Genomic DNA, 27,332 nt, shown 5'->3' with positions numbered 1-27,332 from the left:
CCCTGAAGAAAGAGATAACAATTCTCAGTTACAACTAAATAGTATATTTAAAACAAACTCTCTTACCTTGCTGCCAGGAATCCACCCCTTCAGAGAGTTCAGATGGCTGAGAACTGAGGGAAATAATGTAGGTGGAGAGGAAGAGGGAGAGGAAAATTATATACATGCATACATACAAACATACATACATACATACATACATATATACTGTATGTATGTTTGTATGTATATGTATATATAGTTGAATATATACATATTACTTATTACTTGCTATTGAACATTTCTAAATGATAGCCTCTGTCTAGATATTCCCAGTCTAGTGCAAAGTAGCTTAAATTTGCATTTACAAAATACCCTTAAGAGATTTCCACAGTCCCAGCTGGTAAAAAAAAGATCAGTGATAATGACTATTTTGGCCAGAGTAACTTTTATATTCCCATTACCTCAGGCACAATCAACATAAGACTCTTAGTCTCTATTCAAAACTAGGATGTACCCTCAGAGCAAACCCAACTTCAGGCAGGTAGCATTATTATTCAGTTCTGCATATCACATGTACACAATTACCTCAAACTCCTAGGAGAAGCTCCTTCTGGAGAGCAGCGCCTTGGAAGCGAGAAAGATCTAGAATCTAATAAAAAACAGAATCAAAGCTATTTTTCTCTCTTATGAAGTGAACTTTGTCTAATGAGTCAGAAACATAGTAAAACCAGTGTCAAAAGCAGCTGTTCCACAGGAGTAGATTTTCCACTTGAGAAGTGATTCAGTAGGCTCTCTTACCATCAGAAGGGCTGTGATTCAGTGGCGTAGAAGGGAGAGGCTCTGAGGAGGTCCGCTTATGCCTAATGGTCAGAGGAGGAGGCATAGCTCTTTTAGCTGCTGTATCTACAGGATAGACATAGTTGCTGGTTGGGGGTAATGGAGGAGAGAAGCTGGGGGCTGAGAAACAAATTCAATTACAGCAATCTTAATAAAACTGTAAGAAGCAAATAAGGAGAATAGGTTAATCATATCCTCAGACTCATCTACTGTGTTTATATTAAAGCATAAGTGTGTTGTTTTACAAAGATTGCATTAAATATTAAAATAGATTAGTACTAAAATTAACATTTTTTAAAAAAAAAATGGTATAATTCCAAGACTATACCAAGCATTGTCTTACCTCTGGGGGCATTACGTGGTGGCAATGGAGGGCCTGGACAGGCAGAAGTGGGAGGCGATGCTGTTGCAGCAGATCTATAGCCATGTGGTGTGGCATATAAGTCATGGCACTTGTCCTGGGATGCTGGACTGGTTCCTCTGAAAAAGTCGGCTGGATTCTTCCATGACTGAGAGGTTGGCCCAGGAAGATTGTAGCAGCTTTGCGGGCGATGAAAGCGATCTTTTTTCACCAGCCAGGGCTGAAACATACAAGCAGATTACATTGCTAGAAAAGTGAAGTTAAAAATAGTATTCTTTATATTTGTATATTTGTAAAACTGCTACATTCATTATTACATTTGGGACCATTGTATTAGGAAAAATATCCCCTTTAAAATGATGATTTAAATATATAGTAACAGGTAGTCTATCTGGAGCACAAGTTTTGGATGAAAATCTGTGAGTGGCATCTTAACCACAGAATGAAATATGCTTAAGGCCCCTGATATTCAATAACAAAAACATAATGCAAGACTATGGCCTTGGAATATCAAAATAGTCTAAGAAATTAGGCAGGACCTCATTGATTTTATAATTCAGTGACTGTGATAAATATCTATGTAGTTTTCCTGGAATTGATATCAGAAAATATATCCAATAAAAGGTCAGTAATCTATTAATAAGGTACCAAATCTATACCATATCAATTAAATAATTATAGTTACAAATTTCAACCTGACCAGAAGTGACGAGATCTTACCTTTTCATCCAGTTCATCATCACTTTCAAACATCTCCTCTTGGCCTGGCTGCCACTCATATTCAACATGGGCACGCATATTGAACTGATTATTTTCAGCCTGCAATAGCTGGAAGATACAGAACATCTCTGCTCATAATGATATTGCGCGAGGAAAATTCCAAGCATGTCTAACCCCACTGGACTAAATCTGTTTTCTTTGGTATTTGGGACTTTCAATGGAAATTAGGAAGCAGCAGAAAACAAAGGGAAGGAATATTTATATAGGTAATCACACTACTATAAAATACTGTGCTATGCAATCACAGTAGTCTTACGTAAAACAATTGTTCTGCTTTTTCAGTTTTAGCTCAGTTCAGTAGAAGAGAAGGTGTTTTGAAATTTCAAAGAAGAATTTCACAGAAATTCTCAAGGTGATTTTTATTTTGCATTTGTTAGATAAAATCAAAAGGTATAAGTGAATACCCTTTCAATCATCTCTCTATCAGTGGTGCAGCCTTCCTTCCTTCCACTTCCATTCAATCCCAAAGGTAGACATCATAAGTGAACTCCTTCCACTGAGCTTTTTTAGATTGTATTGGTAGACAGAGAGCTACAGCTGTAGTCCTAGCAGAAACATTTTCTATCACTTCCAGCTCCATTGCATAAGGCCAGTGTTTCTCAACCTCAGCAACTTTAAGATGTGTGGATGTTAACGCCCACAATTCTCTGATGCCTGGGGAATTCTGGAAGTTGAAATCCACATATCTTGAGGCTAGTGAGATTAGAAACATGGCTTAGGCAATATCACCTTGTGGGACTTCAGAGACATGCTTTCTCTATTGCCGCCTTTACAACAGCATACCCTGATATTCAATTGGCCCTGATTCTGCCTGTCTTTCAAAAAGCATTGAAGACTTGGCTTTCCCTCCAGACATTAAGTTAGGGAATGTTTAAAAAGTAATTCTCAAATACTCAAAACTAAGCTAAACAAGAATAAGAACAAAAACTGAAAAATCTCACAGGGAAAAATAGATTTAGAAATCAAAACACCAACTTCAGTACAGGATGAATTCAGGGCTGAGGACTGAATATTTTGAGATTTCAACCACATTATTTCTGAGCTATGAAAACCTACCTATTACAGCTGATTTTAAAAAAATAGTGTGTGGGGTGGGGGTGGGGTGGAAGCTGCATCTGATATTGGGCTTGTATCCAAACCATAGCATTTCAGTTCTTTCCTTAATATTATGAATAAAATTATGATGTGTAAGAAGGCATTGCATGGTTTGTCTGTGATTAAGAAATCTTAATAGAGCTTTCTATTAAGATAATAGAGGTTATCTTAATAGAGGTTACTAGACGCCTAGCAAGGGGAAGATATGTCTCTTTTTGTCTTCATGTTCTTTGTCCTTTATATATATATTTTTGTGTGTGTGAGACTATGTGAATACAAACCTAATTTTTCACTAATTTAAAAGAAAAAGAAACATATTCTCTAGACTTTTGTTTGCAAGTGAGTACAATCTTTTATTCCATCCTCTTTATACAACGATCATGCACATAAATCATATAAAAACAGAAACACTTTAATTGAAGTAGTTGTGGACTCAATATATTTCAGCTTTTATTTTTACTTAACATGTTTCTGCTTTTATAATGTACAGTTAAGTGCTATGCTAAATAAAACTGAACATCTATTAGAGAAGAGATTATGATAAAAGCTGTGGGAAAAGACACGTGTACAGCAGAGCTGTAATAGTTTCAACATACTTTGCATTTTGAAAACATATTGCCTATAGCTATGTATGGATCACATTATCCAGATACCACTTGTCAAGGCCTTGGGACAATGTTAGACATTTGTGTTGAACCTGCTGTTTCTTACCAGATCTTCACATGTAGTGTGATTCAGTAGCCTAGCAATATCAAGGGCTGTCTCTCCAGCTTCATTAGCTGTTGGAGAATATTAGATGTCACCAAAGAATAATAATTAAAGAAATTGTTCATAGATTTGACTCCACTTATATAAATCATATTGTCAACCACAGAAAGGACCTCAAAATGACATTTAAAGATTGTAGCTATATTATTTGTATGTCCAGTTTGAAACTTTTTTTCTAACAAAGGGTTGTTTTCACACTATGTTTAGCATGGCTGAAATATTACTTTTTTTAAATCATCATCTATGCAAAGCAAGAACAGCAGTGCAAGACTGTAGGTAGGTCAAAAATGTCAATATGGAAGCCACAACCAAGCAATCAAAGCCCTGCTCATTTTTCTATGTATTATGCTCAAGAAAAAGGGTGGGGCTTCAATCACATGGATGTGGCTCCCATATTAACTTTTTGACTCCCTCCCTGGAGAGATCCCTGAAAGAGAGAGATCTGCAAAAGACAGAAAAACAATATATAAAACCCTGATGCAATGCTCTGACAACTGCCTCATCTAGAGCCTTTGTGAAAAGCATTTTTAAAAAGGTTTTCTACTCTGGATTAAGCAAATAATGTGGAAGAAATCAGGAAGTATGAGCAAAGTTCTCCTAACAGGATAATACGTGGCGTAGGAAAATTCATGTTTGAGGATCCTTATACCGGGGGCTGAGCCATACTGAAACACCATATTACTATATGATTTTGGTGATTCAAGTGAAGAACAGCATAAAAAATGTCAATATTAGGCATTATTTTAACTCAGAGTATTGTGATGGAAATACATTTTACTTTCTTTTGTTTTTAATTAACCTTTATTATGTTAGAATAAGACCTCTGGTGCCTAAAGGTTGTTGGAAATAAACCAGTTAGACAGCACTATATAAATTTGCTGTTTTAAACACAATTTTTAAAATATTAATTCTTAAGTGATTCTCCAAGTTACATTTAGAAACTATCAGTGCTTTTTTTGCAAAAAAAAAAAAAAAAGGGGGGGGTGCCGGAACTCACGCACAGCTCCGGCTTCAGTCAAAAGCCCTTTGGGGGGGGGAGAAGAAACCATTTTAGGGAGCTTCCAAGGCACAGAACACTCACCTGGAAAAAGTCTGTCTCCTCTCTGCCATTGTTTCTGCTGCCGCTCCGGTCTGAGGCCAGGGGATGCGTCCACAGCCCCCCACGGCCCAATCCAGGCTCTGGAGGCCTGGAAAAGACCTCTGCCGCCTGGATCTATGCCCATGGAGTGATTTTGTGACCTCCCCCAGCGGCCTGATGTGGGCTCTGGAAGTCTTTTCTAAGCCTGCGGAGCCAGATCCATGGCTCCAGAGCGATTTTGCGGGTCCCCCCAGAGGCCCGATCCAGGCTCCGGAGGCCTGGAAAAAGGCCTCCAGAGCCTGGATCGGGCCACTGGGGGGGCCACAAAATCACTCCATGGCTGTGGATCCAGGTGGCAGAGGCCTTTTCCAGGGCTCCAGAGCCTGGATCAGGCAGTGGGGGGCTGTGACCTCATCCCCTGGCCTCAGATCGGAGCGGCAGCAGGAACTGTGGCAGAGAGGAGGTGAGTTCTCCTCTTTTCAGGTGAGTCCCACATGGCAGGAAGGGAGGGAGAAGCATGAGAGTTAAGTGAATGCTCGTAACTCACTCACGCTGACCGCTTAGAAGGAACCAGTTTTTCTGTTCAAAAAAAGGTGCCGGAACGCCATTACGTGCGTTCTATGACAAAAAAAAGCACTGAAAACTATTAACATAAGAGCTAACACTATGTAAATTTAAATATTATATACAATAAGATACAAAATATGCAATTAAAGCTGTTCTGTTATTTTCACAACTACAGTCATTATACTAGAGAAGGATCTATGTCATTTGAGAATAAAATCTTTCCAAAATGACTGGTTGGGGTTTAATATTTTAATATTTAGTATTAAGAAGGGTCAAATTAATATTTGTCTTAGGTGGAAGAGCAACCAAGATTTATTTGTTGTATCTAAGATATATGACTCCTTGCAGCTCAAGGAAGGCATAATTACAAGATTAGCTAGACATCAGTTTATGAACGTACTGCTAAATTATGGTTAATCAATATTAAACATGAAATCTAATTTCTTTCTATAGTTGCATCAAAGAAGGAAAGGGGAAGTGAATTGCTCATGACTCCAGAGAAGATAAATTGTAAAATGTAGTGAAACTGTAAGCTTCCGGTAAATGAATGTACTAAGGGCAAAATATTAAAGTGCTATTCTCCAGCAGTAAAGTATGCCAAGCCAGCATAAAACATGCTACTCTCATTGCCAATTTCTATTCTGCCAGAAGGAGGCTGCAACTGGTCCTCTTGTCACTATTGATTTAATGTGGCCTGTTAAGGAAAGTGATTGGTGGGTTCCCCTGGCTTTGTTTCCCATCTCGCTAATCAATGCTTCTGGAGAGAGGGGAGGAAAATCACCCATTACTCTGCCTGAAAGGACTGTAGTTGTCAGAGCTGGAAAGAAAAGAGCCTGAAACCAGATAGGACCATTATCAAACCCCTTTGCAGATGCCTTCTACATCTGAGGTCATAAAATGAATGGCACAAATGTCCAAAACCAAGTAAAGGCAGGATAAATTGATGCAGGACTTCAACACTATATCTGATGTGTATCAGCTACTACATATAAATATCTAGATTTGGTAGTAGCTGATTTTCTTTGTTAATTTTCTTATAAATTATAAAAGCAATTTGCCTATTCAAACTTTGTCCTTGGCTCTTGTGCTTATGCTCCTAAGTGTAAGTTTTTATTGCTAGGGTGAGATTTACTGCCTTGTCCTGGGTAAATTGCTGGCACCTATTGGCTTAGATGAGTGTTGGCAGATGCCTGGAACAGCATGTTTAGCTGCCAATCAACTACTAACTGTTGGGTTTGACAGATATGAAGATATACCTAAAACAACATATCCAATCACTGTAGGATGTTGTTTTCTCCCATAGTTCTATGGAATTTAGTAATTATTGTTGTTTAAGAGCACTTGCCTATAAACTTGCTATGAGTTGGAGATAACTGAATGGGTAAAATTAACTATTCTTAAATGGCTTGCAATTAAATACTGTACTGAAAAAGACTACCCCAATGCAGTAACATCAATGGGAATGGGTTAAATATTCAGGTATGCAGTATTAAAATAAAATTTACAGTGATACAAATATTCAAGTATGTTTTCTTAAACTGAACATTCATCCATTACTATTAAATAAACCTACAATAAAAAACTACAGAAGAGATAGAGAAAGGAAAAATAAATATAGTACAGAGTATAAAATATAGCAGCATTATAATCTTCACTATACATTTTGTAGCACTACAGTGAAATTGACATTTTGCCTTCTCATTCAGAACACTCCTTTTATTTCATGATCACTTACTGATTGTGATATTGGCTTTTGCTCTCAGAAGAAGTTTTATGCATTCAGGTTTATTATGAAGGCTACAATAATGAAGGGGAGTATTTCCCTTGGATGTCTGTTTCAGCAGGCTCCCACTAGAAGAGAGAAATTATTCATCATACAAAAATCCTCCACTTATGGAACCACATTTATTGATTGATTAATTGATCAAATTTATTTGGCATCCACCTCACTGATCAGGGCGACTCTGGGTGACTTACAACGATAAAACACACAAACATTCAATGATTATAAATATAAAATTGGATGAAAATTATAAAAATTAAAACAAACTAAAAAAACAAGGATTTGGAGGGGAGAGGTAAGGGTGCCTTCTCTATTAGTGCACCGGCCACCTCCAGCCAATAGCTTCTACTTCAGGACCCCATGCTAATTGGCAGAACCAGGTTTTAAGGCTTTTCCTGAAAGCTAAAAGAGAGGGGGCAGATCTTATCTCCTGTGACAAGATGTTTGAAAGGGCAGGAGCTGTGGCAGAAAATGCTCTTCTGAATCCCACCAGCCAAAATTCCTTGGTTGATGGGATCCGCAGTAGGCCCCTTCTGCTAGCATGAGTGGAGCAGGCCATTCCCACTGGGGAAAGATGGTTCTACAGAAATCTTAGACCCATACAATAAAGAGTTTTAAAGGTAGCAACCATCTTGAATTGCACACAGAAGGCGACTGGGAGCCAGTGCAGCTCATATAACAGTGGTGTTACCTGGGCCACCTTAGGGATTTCCAAAACTGTCTGTGCTGCTGCATTCTGGACCAATTATAGCTTCTGAATATTCCTCAAGTATAGCCCCATGTAGAGCATGTTTCAATAATCCAAATGGGAAATGATCAGGGCATGAGTGACTGAACGCAAGGCCTCGCAATCCAATAAAGGGCACAGTTGATGCACCACATGATGTTGTGAAGCATCTCCTAGCCATGATTGCCACCTGCTTTTTGAGCAGGAGTCGTGAATCTAGAAAAATCCCCAAGTTGTGCATCAGGTCTGTCTGTGGTAGTGCCATCCCATCCAGAACTAAAAATGATAAATGTCTGGATATTGAGACTCTGTATACCCATAGCCATTCCATCTTACCAGGGTTCAGTTGAAGCCTGTTGTCCCCTACCCATGCCCCCACAGCCTTGAGGCACCACGAAAGGGTATCCACAGCATCATTTGGGTCACCAGGAGTGGAGATGTAAAATTGTGTATCATCAGCATATTGATGGTATCTCCCCTCATGGTATCTCTCCTATATGGGTATGTCAATTTTTGTTCCACCGGAGTGAAGAAACCCCAGAGCTAGTAGCTCAGAATCTATTAGTATTCTCACTTTATTTGGTGTGCATGTGAAAAAAAACCCACAAGAACATTTGCTACTTGCTAATTCTGTTAGGCCTATCAAGGCAACTCACCTATTCTGCACCAGAAAATCTACAATATGCAAAGAGGTTCGGTCACTAACTAGGACTGCCAGATGAAGAAGCGTCTCTCTAGGTTCCTTTGAAACAAGAAACAAGCTGATTATTTAAGAAAATAGATTGCCATGATAATTCATGGGGAACTAGCATCATAGGAATGATTTCTTCAATTTCTGCTAATTTATAATAGAAAAAAACATCAGAAGAAAGTTTATGGAATTACTTGCCTAAACTTAGATTACAAATTGGTCTCTGATCAAAGTGCAAATGAACAACTATGGATGGCTAATAGTTTACTGGAGAAACGGGCCGCATAATCCTGTCTATGAAATGAATTCCTCCCAACTGTTCCTATTGTCAGTATCCATTTTTTAAAACTTTAGTGTTAACATTAAAAGGTCCCCTCAGGTGGAAGCAGAATCACAGAACGTTTCTGTAAAATCTTCATATTTAGGCTATAATTACTATTAGTAAAGAAGAGCTATTTGTTTATTTTATTAATTACATTTAAGGGAAAATGTAGGGCGGTGACAAAATGAGAGGCCAACAGAGACAGTGGTGGAAATAAATATGTCAGCATTATCCTTCATGGTGGCCTCGAAATGAATAGGAAAATAGAATCTATTAGCACCACTGACAACAGGGATAACAATCCAACACATCTTGAGGACACCAAATAGTAGAAAATTGATATATAAAAAAACTTGTGTCAAACTGTATCAAGTTTTTTTCCACTGACATTCAGTAGGTTTTTGACTCAAAAGAAGGAAAGGGAAGTTAATGAGTTTCCTTACTGAGCAAGCTATTGCCCTGAAGAAAAAGACCAGAACATTAATGCTGAGTCACTTTAGGTAGATTATCTTCCCTAGCACATAGTTCAAAAACCAATTTTTTCTTATACGCTTCAATAAAAAGAGTGTATTGCATGTTCCACATTTTGGTATTAATGTATTATTTCTGCTAAAGTGTCCATATATTCCTCAGCTTTTAACAGGAGGAAGCCTCACCTGGCTAGATTCCAAAACAGGCTCACTTAAATCCATTTTTTCTGCATATGCCTGAAGCAAAATAAATATATCCTTCTCTCTGACAGCATTCTCCAAATTCTTGAGCTTGGCAGCTGGACTCCTCATGATCCTTGGAACAACATACTTCCTATCAACATATTTTGAAATTATGAAATGTTTCCGATGAGTCCTATAATGGTACACAGAAAGACAGAAACGACAGATTTAAAAGGTGCACAATAATGATCTGCTAGCAGAAACAATAAACTCCCCTCCAATAAGCAGAGACGTGCAAGTCATAAGGCTCCAAAAGAAAGAGAAAACGGAAGAAAGACATCCTTTACCGGTTCCCTACTTAACAGATTATCTTTTAGGGTAGGGGAAAAAAAAGAATTTATGATTTAATGTATTTGTTAAATGTATTTGCTGCCAATCTTACTGTGAGGCTACTCTGGGCACCTTACAAACAGTAAAGCAGAAATAAAAAATGATAAAAATGTAAAGATAACAAAAACAAAGCAATGAAAAGATAAAAGTAGAATAATATGAATTAAAAAGGTGGATAGAGGGGGAGTAGAAAGCATGGGGGGAATGGGCCAGCTAATTAGTCCAGTAACCACCTATACATTACTTAAATAACACAATAAATAACTTTGTATTGAAATTGGTCTTGCAATTTCTCAAATATTTATTTTCCTTTGCAAAATACAGTGGCACCTCAGTACTCGCCCAGGATTCCTTCTGGGAGGCATGATGACTACTAAGAACAACAGGTACTGAGCAAGTCACGTGACTTACGTGATCCTTTATTTCAGCCAGAAGGAATAGCGAGTCATGAGGCAGCTGACGCCAGCAAGTTCTACCTTGTGCATCAAATACCAGGAAAAAGATGAGTACTGGGACAAGATTTTTGCTTCAAAATGCATCAAGAACTGAATTTGATGAGTTTTGAAACAGTCAAGCACTGAGATATGACTGTACTACTAACCATTTTATTACCAAAAGCCTGGGCAGCTCTCAGCAATGGTATAAACATTCCCAAACCATGAATTCATTAAAAAACTTCCTATACCCTCAAACCAAATCTCCATACATCAAAGTTGAATTCTTCTTCTGCATCCTCAGAATATTTGGAGGGTTTTAAAAAATAGTTTATTGTTGGAGAAAATTAACATAATGCTATTGTTGATTTTTGCTTTTCATGGCAATCAAGCAGAAATCAAGGAGCTATTACAGAGAAAACCATACCTTCACCAACACTGGCATGCAAGCTATTTTATATAAAAGTTAAAACCCAATCAAGTAATGAAAGGTCTACAGGCAAACAACCAAGCTCAGATAGCACCAAGGACTCCAAATCTACTTACAATAAAATCACCCTCTCCTATAATTTTTTTTCTTCTATATAACCAGTCACAATTGTTAAAAAAAGATATTTTTATAGGGAAAAAATATTAGTGCCAACAAGCCTTGTTGTATTCTCAGAAGCAAATAAAAATCACTACAGGATACTGGATTTCATGATCTTTTAATCTGATCTAGCAGGGAACTTCTTATAATGATAAAGTAATACAATTGCTGCAATTTCAGTTGCTTTTATTTTTATTTTCCAATTTACTTTTAAATTGCCAAATTTCACACTGACTGTAACCACTTGTTCAACTGATATTCTGAGCTTTTTAAAGTTTGTTTTATGGAATTGTGAAAATTCTGCCCCTCCCCATCCCCTTCTTATGATCATAAAAAAATGAATGTTCCTTACATTGCACTGTCCTTAGTTGGCTTTGAAGATGAATTGGGAAGGTTAGCTTCTACTATGTCATTAAATCGTGAGTTTCCAATATTTTTAGCCAACTACAAAAGAAATAAGAATATAACAAAGATTTTATAACATAGTGAAACTTATCACATCTATTCCAATGCTAAGCTTGTGAAAAAATGGTGATGGTGCAAAACAAAATTGGTTCTTACCAGAAGTTCTGAGGTGGCCAACTTGTCCAAGGCTAATGATTGGATGCGGGAGTGATGAACACCCATCTCTCGATGAATCCCAGAACATTCAATGCAAATTAAGATCCCCAAATTAATGGAGAGCCATGCTGGATCTATGCAAGGAGGAAGCATAGGGTTATAGCATTATCTTGCTGGAAATAATGACTAATACAGGGAATATTCCCAATTTTTGACATTGTGAAGGTACAGTATTTCCTAAAATATTAATAGTAGAGATAAACCATTTGCTATAGAATAATTTGTTTCAAAACAAAAAAAATAAAATAAAAGGGAAACAAAGTCTATAGTCACATTTAACAGTCTCTGTGCAAGGAAGAGGGCAGATGTTGGTGTGGCTGTGGTGGTCATGGCAGACTGGATGGGTGTGGCCAAGGTGGGCATGGTCACCTTGATGTTGCTCATGGGGAAGGATGCCTGTGAGGGCCGGGCAGGGTTGGGAGAGATCCAGGGGGTCTCTGGCAGGTGGGGCGGTGGGCAGGAGGCTCATCCTGTGGGGTGAAGTGACGCAAGGCGAGGCAGGGCAGGACAGGGCAGGGGTGCCATTGTCGCAGGACAAGGTGAGGCAGGGGCTGGGGCAGCTGCTGCCTGACACCATCAGCCCCCGCACAGAGAGGCCAGAGAGTACATGGGGGGCAACAGTGTCTGCCAGCAGCCACAGCCTGCCGGCCCCTTGATCAGCACACTCTGGGGCTCCACAGCCTGCCACCAGCAGTTCAGAGAAGCCACTTCTGAGCTGGACAGCCAGCCAACAGCTGAGAAGGCAATGCAGTGGGTCGTGCCTGGGAAAAGGAGAGCACGTGAGGCCAGGAGGGATGGGATGGTAGGAAGGGAAAGCAGCTGTGCTGGGATGCATCCAGCCATGTGGGACCTCAGCGAGTTAATGGGCAGTTGGTTGCCATCTCTGGGGCATGGCACGTGTGCCCAAGAGAGGGCTCTGAGTGCCGCCTCTGGCATGTGTGCCATAGGTTCGCCACCACTGTCCTAGGAACTCCTAGGCATCCACAGCTAGTGCAATGACAGAAAATGATGGCACATGTATAGTGAGACTTTAATGCAATTTTTTTTTCATATTCTGCTAGCAGCAAATATTTAACTCCTATAAATATAAAGTGTAAGGTGTTAATACCAGTTTACAATGCCCTGATAAAGCCACACTTGGGATATTGCATCCAGTTTTGGTCACCACAATGTAAAAAAGATGTTGAAACTTTAGAAAGAGTGCAGAGAAGAGCAACAAAGATGATTAGGGGACTGGAGGCTAAAGCATATAAGGAACAGTTGCTGGAATTGGGTATGTCTAGTTTAACGAAGAGAAGGATGAGGGGGGACATGATAGCAGTGTTCCAAAATCTCAGGGGCTGCCACAAAGAAAAGGGAGTCAAGCTATTCTCCAATGCGCCTGAAGGCAGGATGAGAAACTGATCAAGGAGAGAAGCAACTTAGAACTAAGGAGAATTTTCCTGACAGTTAGAACAATTAATCAGTGGAACAACCTGTGAATGCTCCAATACTGGAAGTTTTTAAGAAGAAACTGGACAGCCATTTGTCTGAAATGGTATAGGGTTTTCTGCCTGAGCAGGGGGCTGGCTAAATAATCTCCAAGATCCCTTCCAACTTTATTATTATTAAAAACAAATGAACACAATAGAAAATAGGAAAAACAATTAACTGGATGGGTGAGAAATCTGCTTTCAAATGACCTATTACTCAAGGCTTCCCCACTCTGGTGCCCTTCAGGTATGTTGGATTACTTTTCTAAAATTCCCTGCTGACACAACCAGCAGGTATGTGATTGGAAATAGTGAGAATTGTTGACTAGATTGAATTGGACTGGTTAAGAAGACTGCCTTATTTCAGTTCCTGGAGAAGAAATAAGACATACACACACCACACACCCTATATATTGTATAACAAGGGCTATATCACTCTTTTCTACAATTTAACATAATCATTTGCTGAGATCCTAAATTGTTTCTCACAGATATAGTGAGAAGCAGCAGCAATCTCTTTTTGTACCTGGTGTTGAGCAATCACAGCACATATTGTTTCCTGGCATGTGCTTTATTTCCTCAATGATTGTTCCAGTCAGATTCTCCATGTTGTATCCTTCCTTGTTGTGAGTTTGTTTGAAGGCCATATTCAAAGCTTCTTCTTTACTGTTACTCAGAACAGAGATCCATCTGTAATATAGAAGAAAATTGTCATTAGATAAATGAATGCCTTCATCCTGTTACTCAGAGCGCCACAGATTAAGGGGATCTATAAAATCTTACTGTGTACACCACTTCTTTTACATTAAACAATGGAGAAAGATAAAAATGGAATCTGCATGACCGACATTGATGAGTGAACACTTCTCTGACATGGGGAAAAGATATATAGTCTTATGCTCTCCACTTATTCATTTCATGCATCTGTGAAGGGCAGAGTTTTCAAAAGCCAAATTAAATATGTTGCCATAAAATACACTAAAAGGTGGATTTCAAAAACTCCCCATCTTTTAAAGATGTTGTCCTTGTAAATGGTACAGTATTGATCTTTGCCACATTTTATTGTATTGTGAATTTTATAGGCTTCTTTGGCAAGAAGTTATCTGGTCTATTTTAAGGAAGAAATATTTCTGAATATGTTAAAAATTTACTTCAAACGAAAATCCTAAAATTACAGAAGCCATGGCCAGATTTTTAACTATTGTTATAAAACCAAGATTTTTAGTAACACCTCAGTTAGTTGGGGTTTTAAGTGTATTATGTAATTTTTTAAAAAATATTATACATCTTAAACTGTTTTATCTAATGCCAAATTTTAGTTTATATTTGAAACCTGCTATTTGGACTTTTTGTGGCTATTTGTTGGCTGTCAAAGCTAACATCAGCCAGAGCATAAAATAACTGGAAGAAGTTGTGTAAGATCAGATAATGTGGATAGCTGAGAATTGGACACAATTGAACAGATAGTATCATTTGGGTCTTATGGTTATAAATAAATTGAAATTGAAAGAACAAAAATAAGACTTTCAATTAGTAGGAAAAGAATAATAAAATCTTAGATTTAAAAGGGACCAGCCAGGCCCTTGAGATAAATCTTTCTTTAGCACAGAGATACAAAAATCTATTCAGATTTTCTTTGAAGAAATCCAGTGAAGAGGCACTTATTTTTCCTCCCTGATACTTACATATTACATTCTTGTTCATCCTCTGCCAGGAAGTGATATGTCCGATTATCTGAAAAGAAAAAAATCCCACAAAAACAGAATAACAGAATTGTACTTGAATAATTAGCAAACCAGAAAATAGCAGAGATAAAGCTATCGTATCCTTTATATGCAAATGTGGAAACAACTGAATATTAGTAAAGAAATATAAAAAATAAAGCAACTGGAGTCATTAACAAAAAATATTGTAGGATGACAGCCATATTAGCCACGATAGTCAAAAATCAGGAAGGGTCTGGTAACACCTTTTCACAATTAAAAATATATATTAATGAATTTTAGCTCATTTTATCAGATGTGTGTATGATTTAAATTGGAATGGGGAGAGGGAAGAGAAGACAGGGTGGTTATCCAGATTCAGGTTACTTGTGAGATAAACTACAAGTACCTAATAATCATTACATCAGCATCAAGCAACCAGGTGAATTCTAGATACTTTGGGCAGCAATTCTCCTAATCCCTTATCATTGGCATGTCTACTGAGATTGGTGGGAAATAAAATCAAATATCTGGATGATACTTTGTTAACGACTCCAGTCTAAGATGAATTTAACAGAACTCACGTGAAATAAGATCAAAACATTTCTTGTCATCTGCATTTGGTTTAACTTGACAAGTGAGCAAATTCAGCTTCACCGGAAGACGATTTAACTAATTAACCATAGAAAAAAAAAATGAACATCAGTTTCAATAGCATTTAACTAGTATCCTAAGCAGTATTATTTGGGTTAAACCCTGATGTTATAGAGCTGTTGTTACTACTTCATAAAGAGGATCAGATGAAGTGTGTTGGAATATAACAAGAAAAAGAGAGAACATGTCTATGCGTGAAGTGTACCGAATGTCCGGAAAGAAAAATTGGGGAAAGAAGTTTATGCAGAACAATTGTCACTTCCTAGCTGGAAAGGGAGAAGAAAAGTTCTCAGGAGGCAGCCCTGAAAAAAGGGAAATAAGGACCCAAAGGGATGAGAACTCTCAAGATCTAAGAATGGGAAGGAGAGATCCAGCTGGTGACAGCTTCATCCAGACCTCAAGAGGGGAAGGAAGGGTTTCTGGGGAAAGACTGAGTAGAAGACCAATGGAGAAGCAATAAGTGTTAGGTTGAATAGTTCCAGGAGGAGGTAAATTCTCTAAAGGTCTCAAGTAAGGTTGCAAATGACATACTACTAAAACTGGGCAAAGCCCTGACTGGCCACATCCTCCATCTGCTGATCCATGAGTCCAGGCAGACCCAAGTTGTGGACCTGCCTTTTCAGGGCATCCAAAAACAAAATAAGGGCATAGAGGAACTCCAATGTATAAACAGTAGCTCCATTTTGTTAAGAGTTTTGTTTTAAGAGAAACACCCCGATACTGGAAGTAAAATGCATACTGTACTGTGTGAAATGGTAAAATAGCCATTCCTGATTGTGCACTTTCTCTTCTGCCAGACTTTCCTTAAGCTGAAATATAAAAATAGCATATTTTTATTTAAAAGTTAAAGATAACATTTTAAATTATTGGAGAACTAACCAGTTATATATACAGTATTAATTCCAACCACCATGGCATAACAGCACTGTTAGATGGTCAGATCAAACAAAAGGCATTCATGTTTGGAACATAACTATAATTTAAATGAAATAATGTTTTCCACTATTTCCTTTCTTCCTAATGAAGCCATCAGCATCTCTATAGGGTCTGTCTGGAAAGAGGCCTTTTTCAGCTCTGCAGAGCATGGAATTTCTTATAGAGAAGGGTGAACCTTCTACCATTGGGCTGAGATACTATAATAAAAGGATTTATTTAGTTCCCTTATACCATGGCTGGCTCAGGAATTCTGGGAGTTGAGGTCCACGAGTCATAAAAGAGCCAAGGTCCTTTCTACTCAGGCAAAGTAGAAAAGACAGACAGCCCATTTTAAAAGCAAAACAATATATACAAAATGACATTATTATATTAGTAGAAAGAAATTAAATCAATAAACATATTCTGGATACTGAGAAAATAGAAACTCAACTCAGCTTCCAAGAGAATGCATTCCAAAATCTTGGAGCAAAGCAGGAGGTTCTCTCTCCTATGGCAGAAATATGGCAGCTACAAAAAAACCCATCTTACAAATCTGAGTCAGATAGGTTCATTATAGGAAAGGCAGACTTAAGATTTAAGCTAGTTAGGCCTTGAAATGTACTTTGGGGCAACAGATAACTGAACAGGCATGGGAGAACATGGACAAGTAGAAAGGAGGGCACACTAACTGTTTAACTTTCTCGGCATCCACAGTCAAAATTACAGTGAAAAACTGCAATTTTTTTTACTTAGGTCTAGATGTATATGAAATCATATTTTCATAATATTTTTACAACAAATTTTAATTTCCAGAACATCTGCTAGCAATAACATAGAATCTGCAGCAATGCCCCATTCAGATTTCACAGAGAAATGTATGATGAATTGTGTGATCCACAAACTAGAGTGATCATCGATTTGAAAGGACTTGAGTGAAGTCAGTTGATGACTTCGGGAAATAAATAATGTAATTCTAAACTCTTGAATCTACCAATAAACAAGGTAAAGAAAGAAGCAAACAATTTACAAAGTCACAATATATGAAAATTTGAATGACTATGGCTGTGAAACAATCCAAAATAATAATTAAAAAATGAAGAGATTCAAAAAGACAATATTTTATTTTAAGGCTATGCTTTCCAGAGGCAAAACTTGAGGCCAAAAAGGACATATCCTCCTTTTTGCCAGATATCTGTTAACCCCAAATATACCCAGTAAACAACTTTAATAATTTTGACACCAAAATTTTGCCTGGAAAACAATTGTGTTTTCTTTTCAGTAATTCATGCTCTGCTTTCAAAATACAATATTTCCAAGGCAACTTACAAGAGAAATAGCCACAGCCCTGCATTCAACAGAGAAAATCAGGCAGCAATTAAATAGTTCTATTGCTTTAAGTTTTATTGTTTTTAAACTATATTTGCAGTTGCCAAGGATGAAATCATTGCATTACTTACCCATCACTTTTCTTAAAGAGGCTCCCAGATCTCTCTGTGCCATACTGCTTATTTCCCTGGAGCTGATGCATGCTATACCTCACTGGCTTGCTCACAGAATTCTGCTAGAAAACAAATATACATTTTTAAAATGTAATTATATACACCAATAAGCAAGGGTGCCAAAAATTCAACGTCCATTAGAATATGATCTCAAAATTAGAAATGTTGAGTTGGAAATAGATGGACATTGATTCCACCTTTCTGCTCAATCCAATATGGAGCCATAGAATCCCTCACAATCATCCAGCTATTGAGTAAGGAGAATCCACCATATTGCAAAATCCTTTTACCATCAGATCCTCTTAAAATATAACCTTTGCTTCCTTGCCATTTTCACCCATTGATTCTTGGTCTGCTCTCTAGATCAACAGATAATGTAATCCATTTGCTGCACAAATCCTTTCAACTATTCATTCATATGATGTATCTTCTCTTTTCCCACTGATTCATATTTTTTAAAATTGCTTTGGGCACAGGTTCAGCACATTTACCTAGAAAATGCTAAGCCTGCAATAGCAATGTATTATCTGCAGCAATACTGTTGAAGCATAGAAAGATCAATCTAGTATAGTGTTTCTGAACCTTAGCAACTTTAAGATCTGTAGAATTGGATTTCTGGAAGTTGAAATCCATACATCTTAAAGTTAACAAGGTTAAGAAACATTGGTGTGATATAATGGCCTGATTTTGCTGGCACCCATCTTTTCTTTTGGTCACAACTCCTCCAATGTTAGCAGATGAAATTTGAAAGCTGGGCAGTTATTATCCTTGCCAAAAAAGAAATTGTCCTTGTGATAGGCTACCTTGGCACCTTTTCTTACTAATAACTTTCCTCTTAAAACAATGTAATGGGCATTATATTTCATGTCAAAGCACAAAATACTTTTGGGCACAGAAGGCTTTGTGAAATTCTGCATAGACATATTGAATGGGGGGCTTTTTTGAATTTCCCCATGGAAAATTTTTTTTTTAACATTTTCTCATGAGCACAACTTTCCCTTAGGTGGGACAGCACAACTGCTGCTACCACTATTTTTTTAAAAAGGCTTGTGGGAGTAGCTCCTTCATACTGTCTTCTTTTGAGATTTAATTGAAGGGAGGATGAAGCATGTAGGAGAGAAAAGTATACAGTGAATACAAGAGACATGACTACATTCATCTGTCTGTCTGTCTATCTATCTATCTATCTATCTATCTATCTATCTATCTATCTATCTATCTATCTATCTATCTATCTATCCAGCTCCCTTGTAATTAAATAAATACAGAAACACTCCTCCTGTGAATATTTCCTGAAGCTCTCTTCTCCTTTGAAGGAATTTTGAAACCAAATTCTCTTCCATAAAACTGAAGAATTGACAGAAGCAAAGACAGATTGGCAGAAACTGTGCTCATACACATGGTAAATTGCCTTTCCCCCAATTAATTCTGCCTTTTAGTCCTTAACAAAAGATTTCTAAGAATATTTCATCAGGTACCTGCTGGTCTTTCTCTATAGCAAAATTGGTTGTACCGTCCCTAGTTTTACCTCTCTGGGCTCCAACTGCAATGCTATTTTGAGCTGATCCCGAAGGGAACACAACTGTTTCTTCTCCTCCTCCTGCTTTGACTTCATCTAAAAAGCATCACAAAAACATTTCATCAAACACATCAGTTATTTTTGTGTTTGCTGCAAAATACCTTCAGTTAGCATTTCTTTCTATGCTGCCCAAATCTCCAGAAGTCTCCAGCCAATATTATTAACAGCAATTTTAACACCAGTTAAGCTAATGAATTTAATGACAACATCATTTGTTCCAAGTCTGACCGCTATGTGTTCAGATGCTTGCAATTTGAAATTATGTCTACTTCTCTTCGATTCTTCTTCATTGTTACACATACTTGAAAGGGATTAATTTAAAATTAAAGTGAGATGTTCAGACTGCACAATACAGCATATAAAATCTGACCAGAAGGAAAAGGAAGTTTATTTATTATTTATTAAATTTATATACCACCCACCTCCCTGATAAAGCGACTCTGGGAAGCTTACAGATTATAAAAAGATGAATAGAAAAACAAATTGAAAATTGAAAACTACACAAAAAATTAAAACCAAGGAGATGGACAGCATGGAAATGAGGTCTTATTCCATCAACCAACTCTTCCAGCACCTAAGCCAATTGGCAAAAACAAGCTTTAATACCCATCTGGAAGGCCAAAAGGCCAAGTTACATGTCTTTCCATGGAACCATTTTACTTTTTCTGCTGAACTTAATTATTAAGTTGAAAATATTTATTATGGTTGTGCCTTGCAAACCATCCAAGTAGTATTTGAAAACATATGAACTTCCTTAAAGATATATTCAAGAAACAGGTTTAGGGTGGAGGACTTTTTGGAACCCTCAGCCTGTTGCTGAAAGTTTGCCTCACCAGTTTTCAGGCACAAACAATCAAGTCCACACATATAGTGTTTCAAGCTAACTACTTTATTTTATTCCACTTATAACGCAGGAATCTCACTAGTCTGCTTGCTTTCTCTTGGGAACATATTGATAAGGTACATGGAACTTAGAGGGGAGGTTAGAGCTAGGTATTTTGCAGCTGAGTAACAACTCAAGGCTAACTCCCAACTTGGTTCCCCCCTCCTTGACTGACTGTCTGTTTCCCCACACCAGTGTTGCATATTTGCATGGTATAGCAGGGTATATGTAGTGCAAAACTCTACATATTTAGCATGTCCACTCTGGAATATGAGTGACATGCTAGAAGCTGCACAAAATGCATACATTAGGACAGAAATTAAATTTTATTTCATTTTATATTAAAAATAAACATAACCAATATGCTTATTCTCCAATCATAATCGTTCAATAATTCTCTTCTCAGTGGCTTCTGCAAGTTCTTGAAATTTTAAGTTACAAGCTCCAATCCCTTTACACATGTGAAACTTCCAAGTCTTTACTGTGGAGGGTGCATTCCCAGGACTTCAGGTTTTGTGAAACTGTTCTAATGCAGCTTGCATGAGAATGAAAAGCCAGAATATGAATGAAAACCTGCTTCCGGCTAAGTGGACAGGCTCTTTACTACACAATTTACAAGGGAAGAAAGATTTTTGAAATGTAAGCTTTTGTTTTTATTATGTTGTCTAGAACAATTTTCTCAACCTCAGCAACTTTAAGATGTGTGGACTTCAACTGCCAGAATTTCTCATCCAGACAAAGTGCTATTTATATTAGTTATATTATGTTCAAACAAACTAGCTTCAAAATATGATTTCTAGAGATGGCTTGTTAATACAAACCTTAGTAATGCCAAATACAACAAAGAATCTAGTTAACTAAAAGTAGACTGAAAACTTTGAACTTTTGTTTGGAAAGTGTGTGTAAGCTTAAGACTGGATAGGACTTAAGTCTGTTTATGTATTTCACACTGTGTTTTAACCTGATATGAAATTTTGGCCTATCAATTTCATATTATATACTCACACTCTGAAGCTCAGGAGTTAGTTTCTCTATAAATTGCTTGTGCTTCTCTGTTGCCTTTAAACATTTCTGGAAGAAACTGATGGAGAAATACAAAAATACAATGAAACAAAAGTAAAAAAGTACATGTTCATTTCACACCAAAGGACACTTTCACATCAATACTACTATTTTCAGTGAAGTCTTTCCACAATTATCATCACAATTGCTAACCTCAATATGTTGTGAATGATGCTTGAGTGGCAGAAAGAAGATGGGAAGTGGGAGGAGATTAGGATACCTTTCCATCAGTGGGTGAGTAAAGCAAGAGTGGGTAACCGATTGTCCAGGTCTCCAATGCTCAGGTGAAACTATTTAATTTGTTGTGATGTTGCATGCACTATAGAGCAAGTAAGAAATCAATTCAACTCCCAAATGCAGCCATGAGAGTGATGAGGTCCAGGTTCTGAATTGCTGTAAGGACCTCATCTGGAAGAGCTCTTTTCAGCCTCAGTACCCAGGTATAGCTACTGGCCTGGATGGCTTTAAGGCTAGAAATGTATCTCTTCAGAGTTTGCAAGATGGTGGCTGAAAAATCTATGGACATATTGCTCTTGCCTTACTTGTGTTTTATTGGATTACTTCAATTGTTACCCATTCTTGTCGGTGAAGGGACAGTTTATACATGAAACAGAAGGAAATGATAGAATAGGCAAGGCCATTTGAAATTGGAGGTGGGGAAGCACACTTTCAAATGTTTCCTTTTGTTAACATTGCATGCATAGTAGGCAAAAACCTACTGACCTATGTACCTATCCATCATACAATTTCCTTTCAGGAGAAGCAACATTGCTACTCTTTTATGAATGACATCACAGTTTTTATTATTATTATTATTAATGTTTGCAGCATTGAAATATAGTATTGCCCACATTCTTTTTGAAATGGACACTGCATTCCACTCCTCTACGGTCTTCACAACTCATTTTGAAACGGATGGAAATTCAAACAGAGCAACTGGTTACACTAGATTTTGAGTGGATGCCCTTTGCAATTGTTCTTGCATAGTTTTTAAATAATTGCTCTAACGCAGTAGTAAAAACAAAAGGCAAACTTTAAAAATTAAAATATGTATTTGTATACTGTTTTTCATTTGTGTTAATCCCAAACAATTTACAGCACTATCCCTTCCCTCCCAAAAGGTAGAAAAATTAACAGGGATGGCAAAAGCCAACATAAAAATAGGAGTTATGAGGAGGGCCTGGCAGTTTTGCAACTATATTCTATGTTTCAGAGTTCAGACAATTATAAGAAAAGAATTGGAAATGAAGCTTTGCAAGGATAAGATTACTTACCTGTAATAGAGTAAAATGTACACTCTAGAATAAAATATATGTATGCCATAGATTCACACTTACAAAAGTTCATGCAATAAGAAATTTGCATTTAAACTGCCCTAATATCTTTGCTTCCAAGAGAATTGTGAAGAATGAAAAGGTAGAAAATGGATGGTACTTACTTGAACTGGGAGTTGCAGTGATTGATGTTATTCTGCAGCAAGTCAACTCCTTTCTTGGTTTTAAGATCGTTCACTTTAATTAGGTACTGGAGGGAAAGGTTACATAGCTGACTTTTTAAGCTACATTCTCATTTGTTTGCTTAGCCCTCCTCTGTTCTTGAATGCTAGGTTACACTTTGCAGTTCTTTCTTTTTATATCACGCACAGAGTATATAATAATCTTCGCTTTACACAAACTCAAAAACAATTGTACTTGGATTGAAGTAATTTAAATTTATTTTTATGATTTGTCTTTTAAATTCTATGAAAGGCAGAACTTACATAGCTATTTACACTAACTAAACCAAGTGTTACATTTATATTTTTCCAAGTATAAGATACGCTTATTTCTAATAGCCCGCAGCAAAAAAGTTAATTGCTACATAGTGGTAATTATGGTACTATGGTAGAATTAAGATCTGAATAATTATAACCGAATTTTACCAAATAGTGGAAATATTGTATATTCTCAGAGACTGAATGAGGCTTTAAAAATGAAGGTCCCAATGTTAGAGGAATTATCTTGAAGGATATGTATCAACAAATTAAAAACAAACATAATTTATTGGAAAAAATTAAGAGTTGGATCCAGATTCTCCTAAATGAACTGAAGAGATTCCTTCAATTTGAAGAGGAAATTAGGCACAAAACAGGCAGTGATTTTGCCACTTCACTTCTTCATTGCAACTCTATATTAGCTCTCCTGCTTTCTGAGGCCCACTACAGATGGTCCTCAATATATGACCACAACTGAGCCCAGAAATATGGAGGTTGTGGAGGTTATTGAGTGAGGTGCCCACATGATTGACTTGCTTAATGACTACAACCCTAGCTCTCCCCATGGTGGTCAATAAGTGACTGCAGTTCATTAAGTGGAACATGGGGTGCCTCAGGGAGGGAGGCCTGGCACAGATCAGACCCACAGTATAGCACTTCCCAAGCTCATTCATTTGCCCTTGATTTGCCAGGGCCTCCCTAGTTTCCTGTGACTATCCTTGCAAATTTCCCACACCCTTGGCCTCTTCCCCCCAATCATGCCTCAGTTCACTTACCTTTTCTAAGATCATCTTTTGGAAAAAGAACCATCCAATTTGCTATGCAGCTTTCCTATACTATATAGAGGCCAGATGATGCTGTCCTGGAAGCGGGTATCAGTTTGGAGGAAGGCACAATTCTCACAATCCAAGAATTTTGCTTCTGGGACAGCACCATTAGGTATCGTATAGATATAGTATAGGAAGGTCACATGGCAGATAGGCCATTTCTCTTTCTTAGAGGCAATTTTTGGAAAAAATAAATGAAGTAAGAAGTAAGAGAGTGAGAAGAGCCAAAGATGTGGGGCCCAATGGAGATATGAGCACATTCCCATCTAGCATTGAAGATATTACCTAGTTGGGTACTGAAACATCCAAAACTACCAAGCTCTGAAAGCACCAAGGATTCCACAGGATGGAGTTAATAGATTCTCAACCATTTCAGAGGTAACATGCTAAGGGTCCTGCCTAAGCTGAAAGAAAGACAGACTCAGGGCCTCCTTTCTGAGAAGAAACCTCACCATCTGCCTGCCTCACCTCACACATGTGTAACTGGAACATCCTTCGCTCTTTTTCCATCTCCTCAGCAATCTCTCCTCCAGCAACCTCTGTCCTCACCATTCCATATTGTTTCGCCAGCTCACGTTTTTCTTTCTCTATCTTTGCACTCAAGTAGAGAAAAAGCAATGTTAGGTATTTTAATAAAATCATCTCAAAATAAAGTAGGGTTAGTTTTGTAAAGAAGATAATATCAGAACAACTTACAGTTTGCTTTCATAGTCCTTCCAAGCTTTTTCAAAAGGCTTTTTAAAATCCTATTGAGAGATGAAGCAACACTTTAATGCTGCATTTTATCTTTTGTTCTATTTTTCTACCCCCAAATAATTTTACATTGCTAAACTGTTCTGTTGGCATGTATGTATTTGTGTGTCAAGCATTCCAATTTACCTTCAGTTATTATCAGATCAGTCTGATTCTATTTTTCTGAATATTGCTAAATACAGTTATACTGTTTGTATAATACCCCACAGTTTTCCTCAGTTAATTCTTAGACATTTCCTATTTGACTCTATTGGTCATCCTTTTTTAGCTGTAGTTGTCTATTTAGTTGATTATCTGTATCTATGCATTATGCTTGTATGTACGCGATTCCTATTTTAATTTTTATTATTTGCTAAAACTATCTTTAATAGTGCAGAAAATTAGTTATTGCAATTAATCTGTTTAACATTATAGTATTTAAATCATAATTCCCCTTTATATAATACTTTACAGTATGCTATATCATTATGCTTCTTTAGGCACAATATTGATACTAAATAAAATTTTGTTTCAACTGATCAGTTACTAAAATAGAAATTTGAAGTAAGTAATCCTCAAGTTCTCTGTACTCATCAGACCTAATTAGTACCTCTCTGGTATTCTCTGACAGAAGCAACACCTTCTTGATCTTTTCAGCTCGGGCTATCAGGGATAAAATCTGAGGCTACATACTTGCAAAAGCTCCTGAGCTATAGTTCCTTTTTCTAACTGTGGTATTGGAAACAATATACAGAAAAAGAGCCATTACATTTCCAAAGAGTTTGAAAACAAATAAAATAAATATATTTTCAATTTTTTTTAGTGTGTGGCATCATAGAGAGTGAATTCTTTCAGCTTTTCCATCTCCTAACTCTCTTTTCCAGAGAGCTATATTAAAGTGTTATCCACCAGTCATTGAACTAACATAAAAGTAAGCTGGAATGCTTTGTTCTGCCCCAATCACTAATCAGCTCCAAAGCAATCTGCTATGGATTCTGCCCCAACTGGCAGAAGCAATGAAGTTGGTGATAGGTACCATCTTTATACACATTGCAAAAATTAAGGAGGGGGATTAGTGGATTCCTCTAACATTACTTCCCCTCCAACCTGCTGGATGGAAAAAAGAAGTGCAGGTAGATGCTAACAGAGTAGGTTTATCTACTTATTGGGTTCCCCAACTAATAGTGTGCAAGTATAGAAAGATGCATAGAATGAAACAGGATCCCATATCTTGCTCAGCAAAATGCTTGCTCCACACCTCTGGCCTAAAGTATAAAAAGAAGCTGGGCAGATCCCAAGTTGAAGACTGCATTAGCATCCCATTGATGAAATATGCTAGATTGTATTCACAGCCCAGCGGAGAAGAGAAATGCTATTTTAAAACTGACACAGCTAAGGACAACTTTAAGTGGCCTCTGCTGGGGATGAGTGTGGAAGAAAAACTTCAAAGCTGCCAATGTGAGTTTTCCTTCCTTGTGGTTTTGTATCCCCTGGGATTTCGAGAAAATAAATGACCACCCTCGTGCTGCAGAGAGATAAAAGAAAAATGCTGAAGGGACAGGGTGTGAATGGAGGTAGAAGAAAGAAAATTGAGTCAAAGCTGAAAAAACAGCCAGCTGGGCCTGGAGGAGGTGAAACGGAACATAGATTTGGTGTAGTGAGCAGTGAAATGCTAAAGCTGGTAACTGGAGTGAGAAGCAGTGGAGCCTAACAGCCTCACAAGCTTCTATTGATGCAGACTGCTATAGCCAACCAGCAGCAAGTAATTGTGTCCCATCCCACACTGATAAGGACCAAGACACTGAAAGGTAACTCAGTAAAAAAATAAATAAATTATCAAGCAACTCCAATCTGCAACAAGACCTATGGAGGTAAGGGGCTGGAGGGTAGAAAAAATATAGGGACAGGTGTAATCACAAAATAATAGGATTCTCACTCCCTACAGGAAAGGGCTAGAGAAAAAAAAAATGTGTTTAATGGTATGTGGGAATGTCCTTGGGAGACAGAGGAAAGAGCCAGGTCAGATATTAGGCAGCTCAGCCTGCAAAAGGAATGTGGGTGAAACTGAAGGGACCCTCCTTAGTTTTTTGGGGACTGCAAAGGCAATGGGAGAGAAATCTACTTTCAGACTTGCAAGTTTCTGTTAAAGTAAGCTTACAATAAGGTAGAATTATTTCATCTGAGTGTGCTTTTTATGTTGATCATCTTGGAAGGCTAACATTGTGTCACTACTATACTATCTTTATTGCTAAGTTGGTCAGTTAAGGACATGGGAAAAGGAAATTTGTAACTTTGTTCAGTTTTGTAAACTGTTATAATCCTATTGATATAGGATTAAGCGTAGTTGGATAAATGTGTATACAGTATAAGCTAGATGCACTACAACAGTGATTATAATTTATGTAATAAGTCTACCTCTTATAAATATGAGATGAGAAGCATTCAGCCACATGGTCTGTGGATTCTACAATACTTTAAATATAAACCTGCCACAATGAGACAATGGCAAACTTATGAAGACAGACAGAAGGTAATAAGCAGTTATCAATGCACATTTGTGTTGCTATTAGAACAT

The 27,332-nt window shown here is 37.5% G+C and overlaps 1 protein-coding gene across 8 annotated transcripts in view; it reads right to left on the bottom strand.

Annotated features, from left to right (window-relative positions):
• LOC120297030 (arf-GAP with SH3 domain, ANK repeat and PH domain-containing protein 1-like) overlaps nt 1–27,332 on the bottom strand; it is a 59,024-nt gene that overhangs the window by 21,383 nt on the left and 10,309 nt on the right. For 5 of the 8 annotated variants that reach the window (XM_039319205.1, XM_039319200.1, XM_039319199.1 and 2 more), the window contains exons 5-25: nt 24,722–24,771; nt 24,494–24,623; nt 22,884–22,969; nt 21,389–21,464; nt 19,450–19,536; nt 17,880–17,983; nt 16,247–16,316; nt 15,438–15,525; nt 14,836–14,884; nt 13,677–13,840; nt 11,619–11,752; nt 11,410–11,501; nt 9,648–9,837; nt 8,635–8,720; nt 7,204–7,319; nt 3,767–3,834; nt 1,901–2,008; nt 1,163–1,400; nt 781–939; nt 568–631; nt 67–113 (exon numbers count right to left, since the gene is read on the bottom strand). In XM_039319205.1, coding sequence (XP_039175139.1) covers nt 67–113; nt 568–631; nt 781–939; nt 1,163–1,400; nt 1,901–2,008; nt 3,767–3,834; nt 7,204–7,319; nt 8,635–8,720; nt 9,648–9,837; nt 11,410–11,501; nt 11,619–11,752; nt 13,677–13,840; nt 14,836–14,884; nt 15,438–15,525; nt 16,247–16,316; nt 17,880–17,983; nt 19,450–19,536; nt 21,389–21,464; nt 22,884–22,969; nt 24,494–24,623; nt 24,722–24,771 — 2,206 coding nt within the window. Of the gene's footprint in view, nt 1–66; nt 114–567; nt 632–780; nt 940–1,162; nt 1,401–1,900; nt 2,009–3,766; nt 3,835–7,203; nt 7,320–8,634; nt 8,721–9,647; nt 9,838–11,409; nt 11,502–11,618; nt 11,753–13,676; nt 13,841–14,835; nt 14,885–15,437; nt 15,526–16,246; nt 16,317–17,879; nt 17,984–19,449; nt 19,537–21,388; nt 21,465–22,883; nt 22,970–24,493; nt 24,624–24,721; nt 24,772–27,332 lie in introns of those variants that run through there. The other 3 variants (XM_039319204.1, XM_039319203.1, XM_039319207.1) reach the window with 3 other exon arrangements.

This window comes from Crotalus tigris, unplaced genomic scaffold, assembly GCF_016545835.1.
Source record: "Crotalus tigris isolate CLP2741 ecotype Arizona unplaced genomic scaffold, ASM1654583v1 scf7180000022411.5474196:2289641, whole genome shotgun sequence".
Lineage (NCBI taxonomy): Eukaryota > Metazoa > Chordata > Lepidosauria > Squamata > Viperidae > Crotalus > Crotalus tigris.
This window is presented reverse-complemented; position numbering and strand designations above follow the sequence as displayed.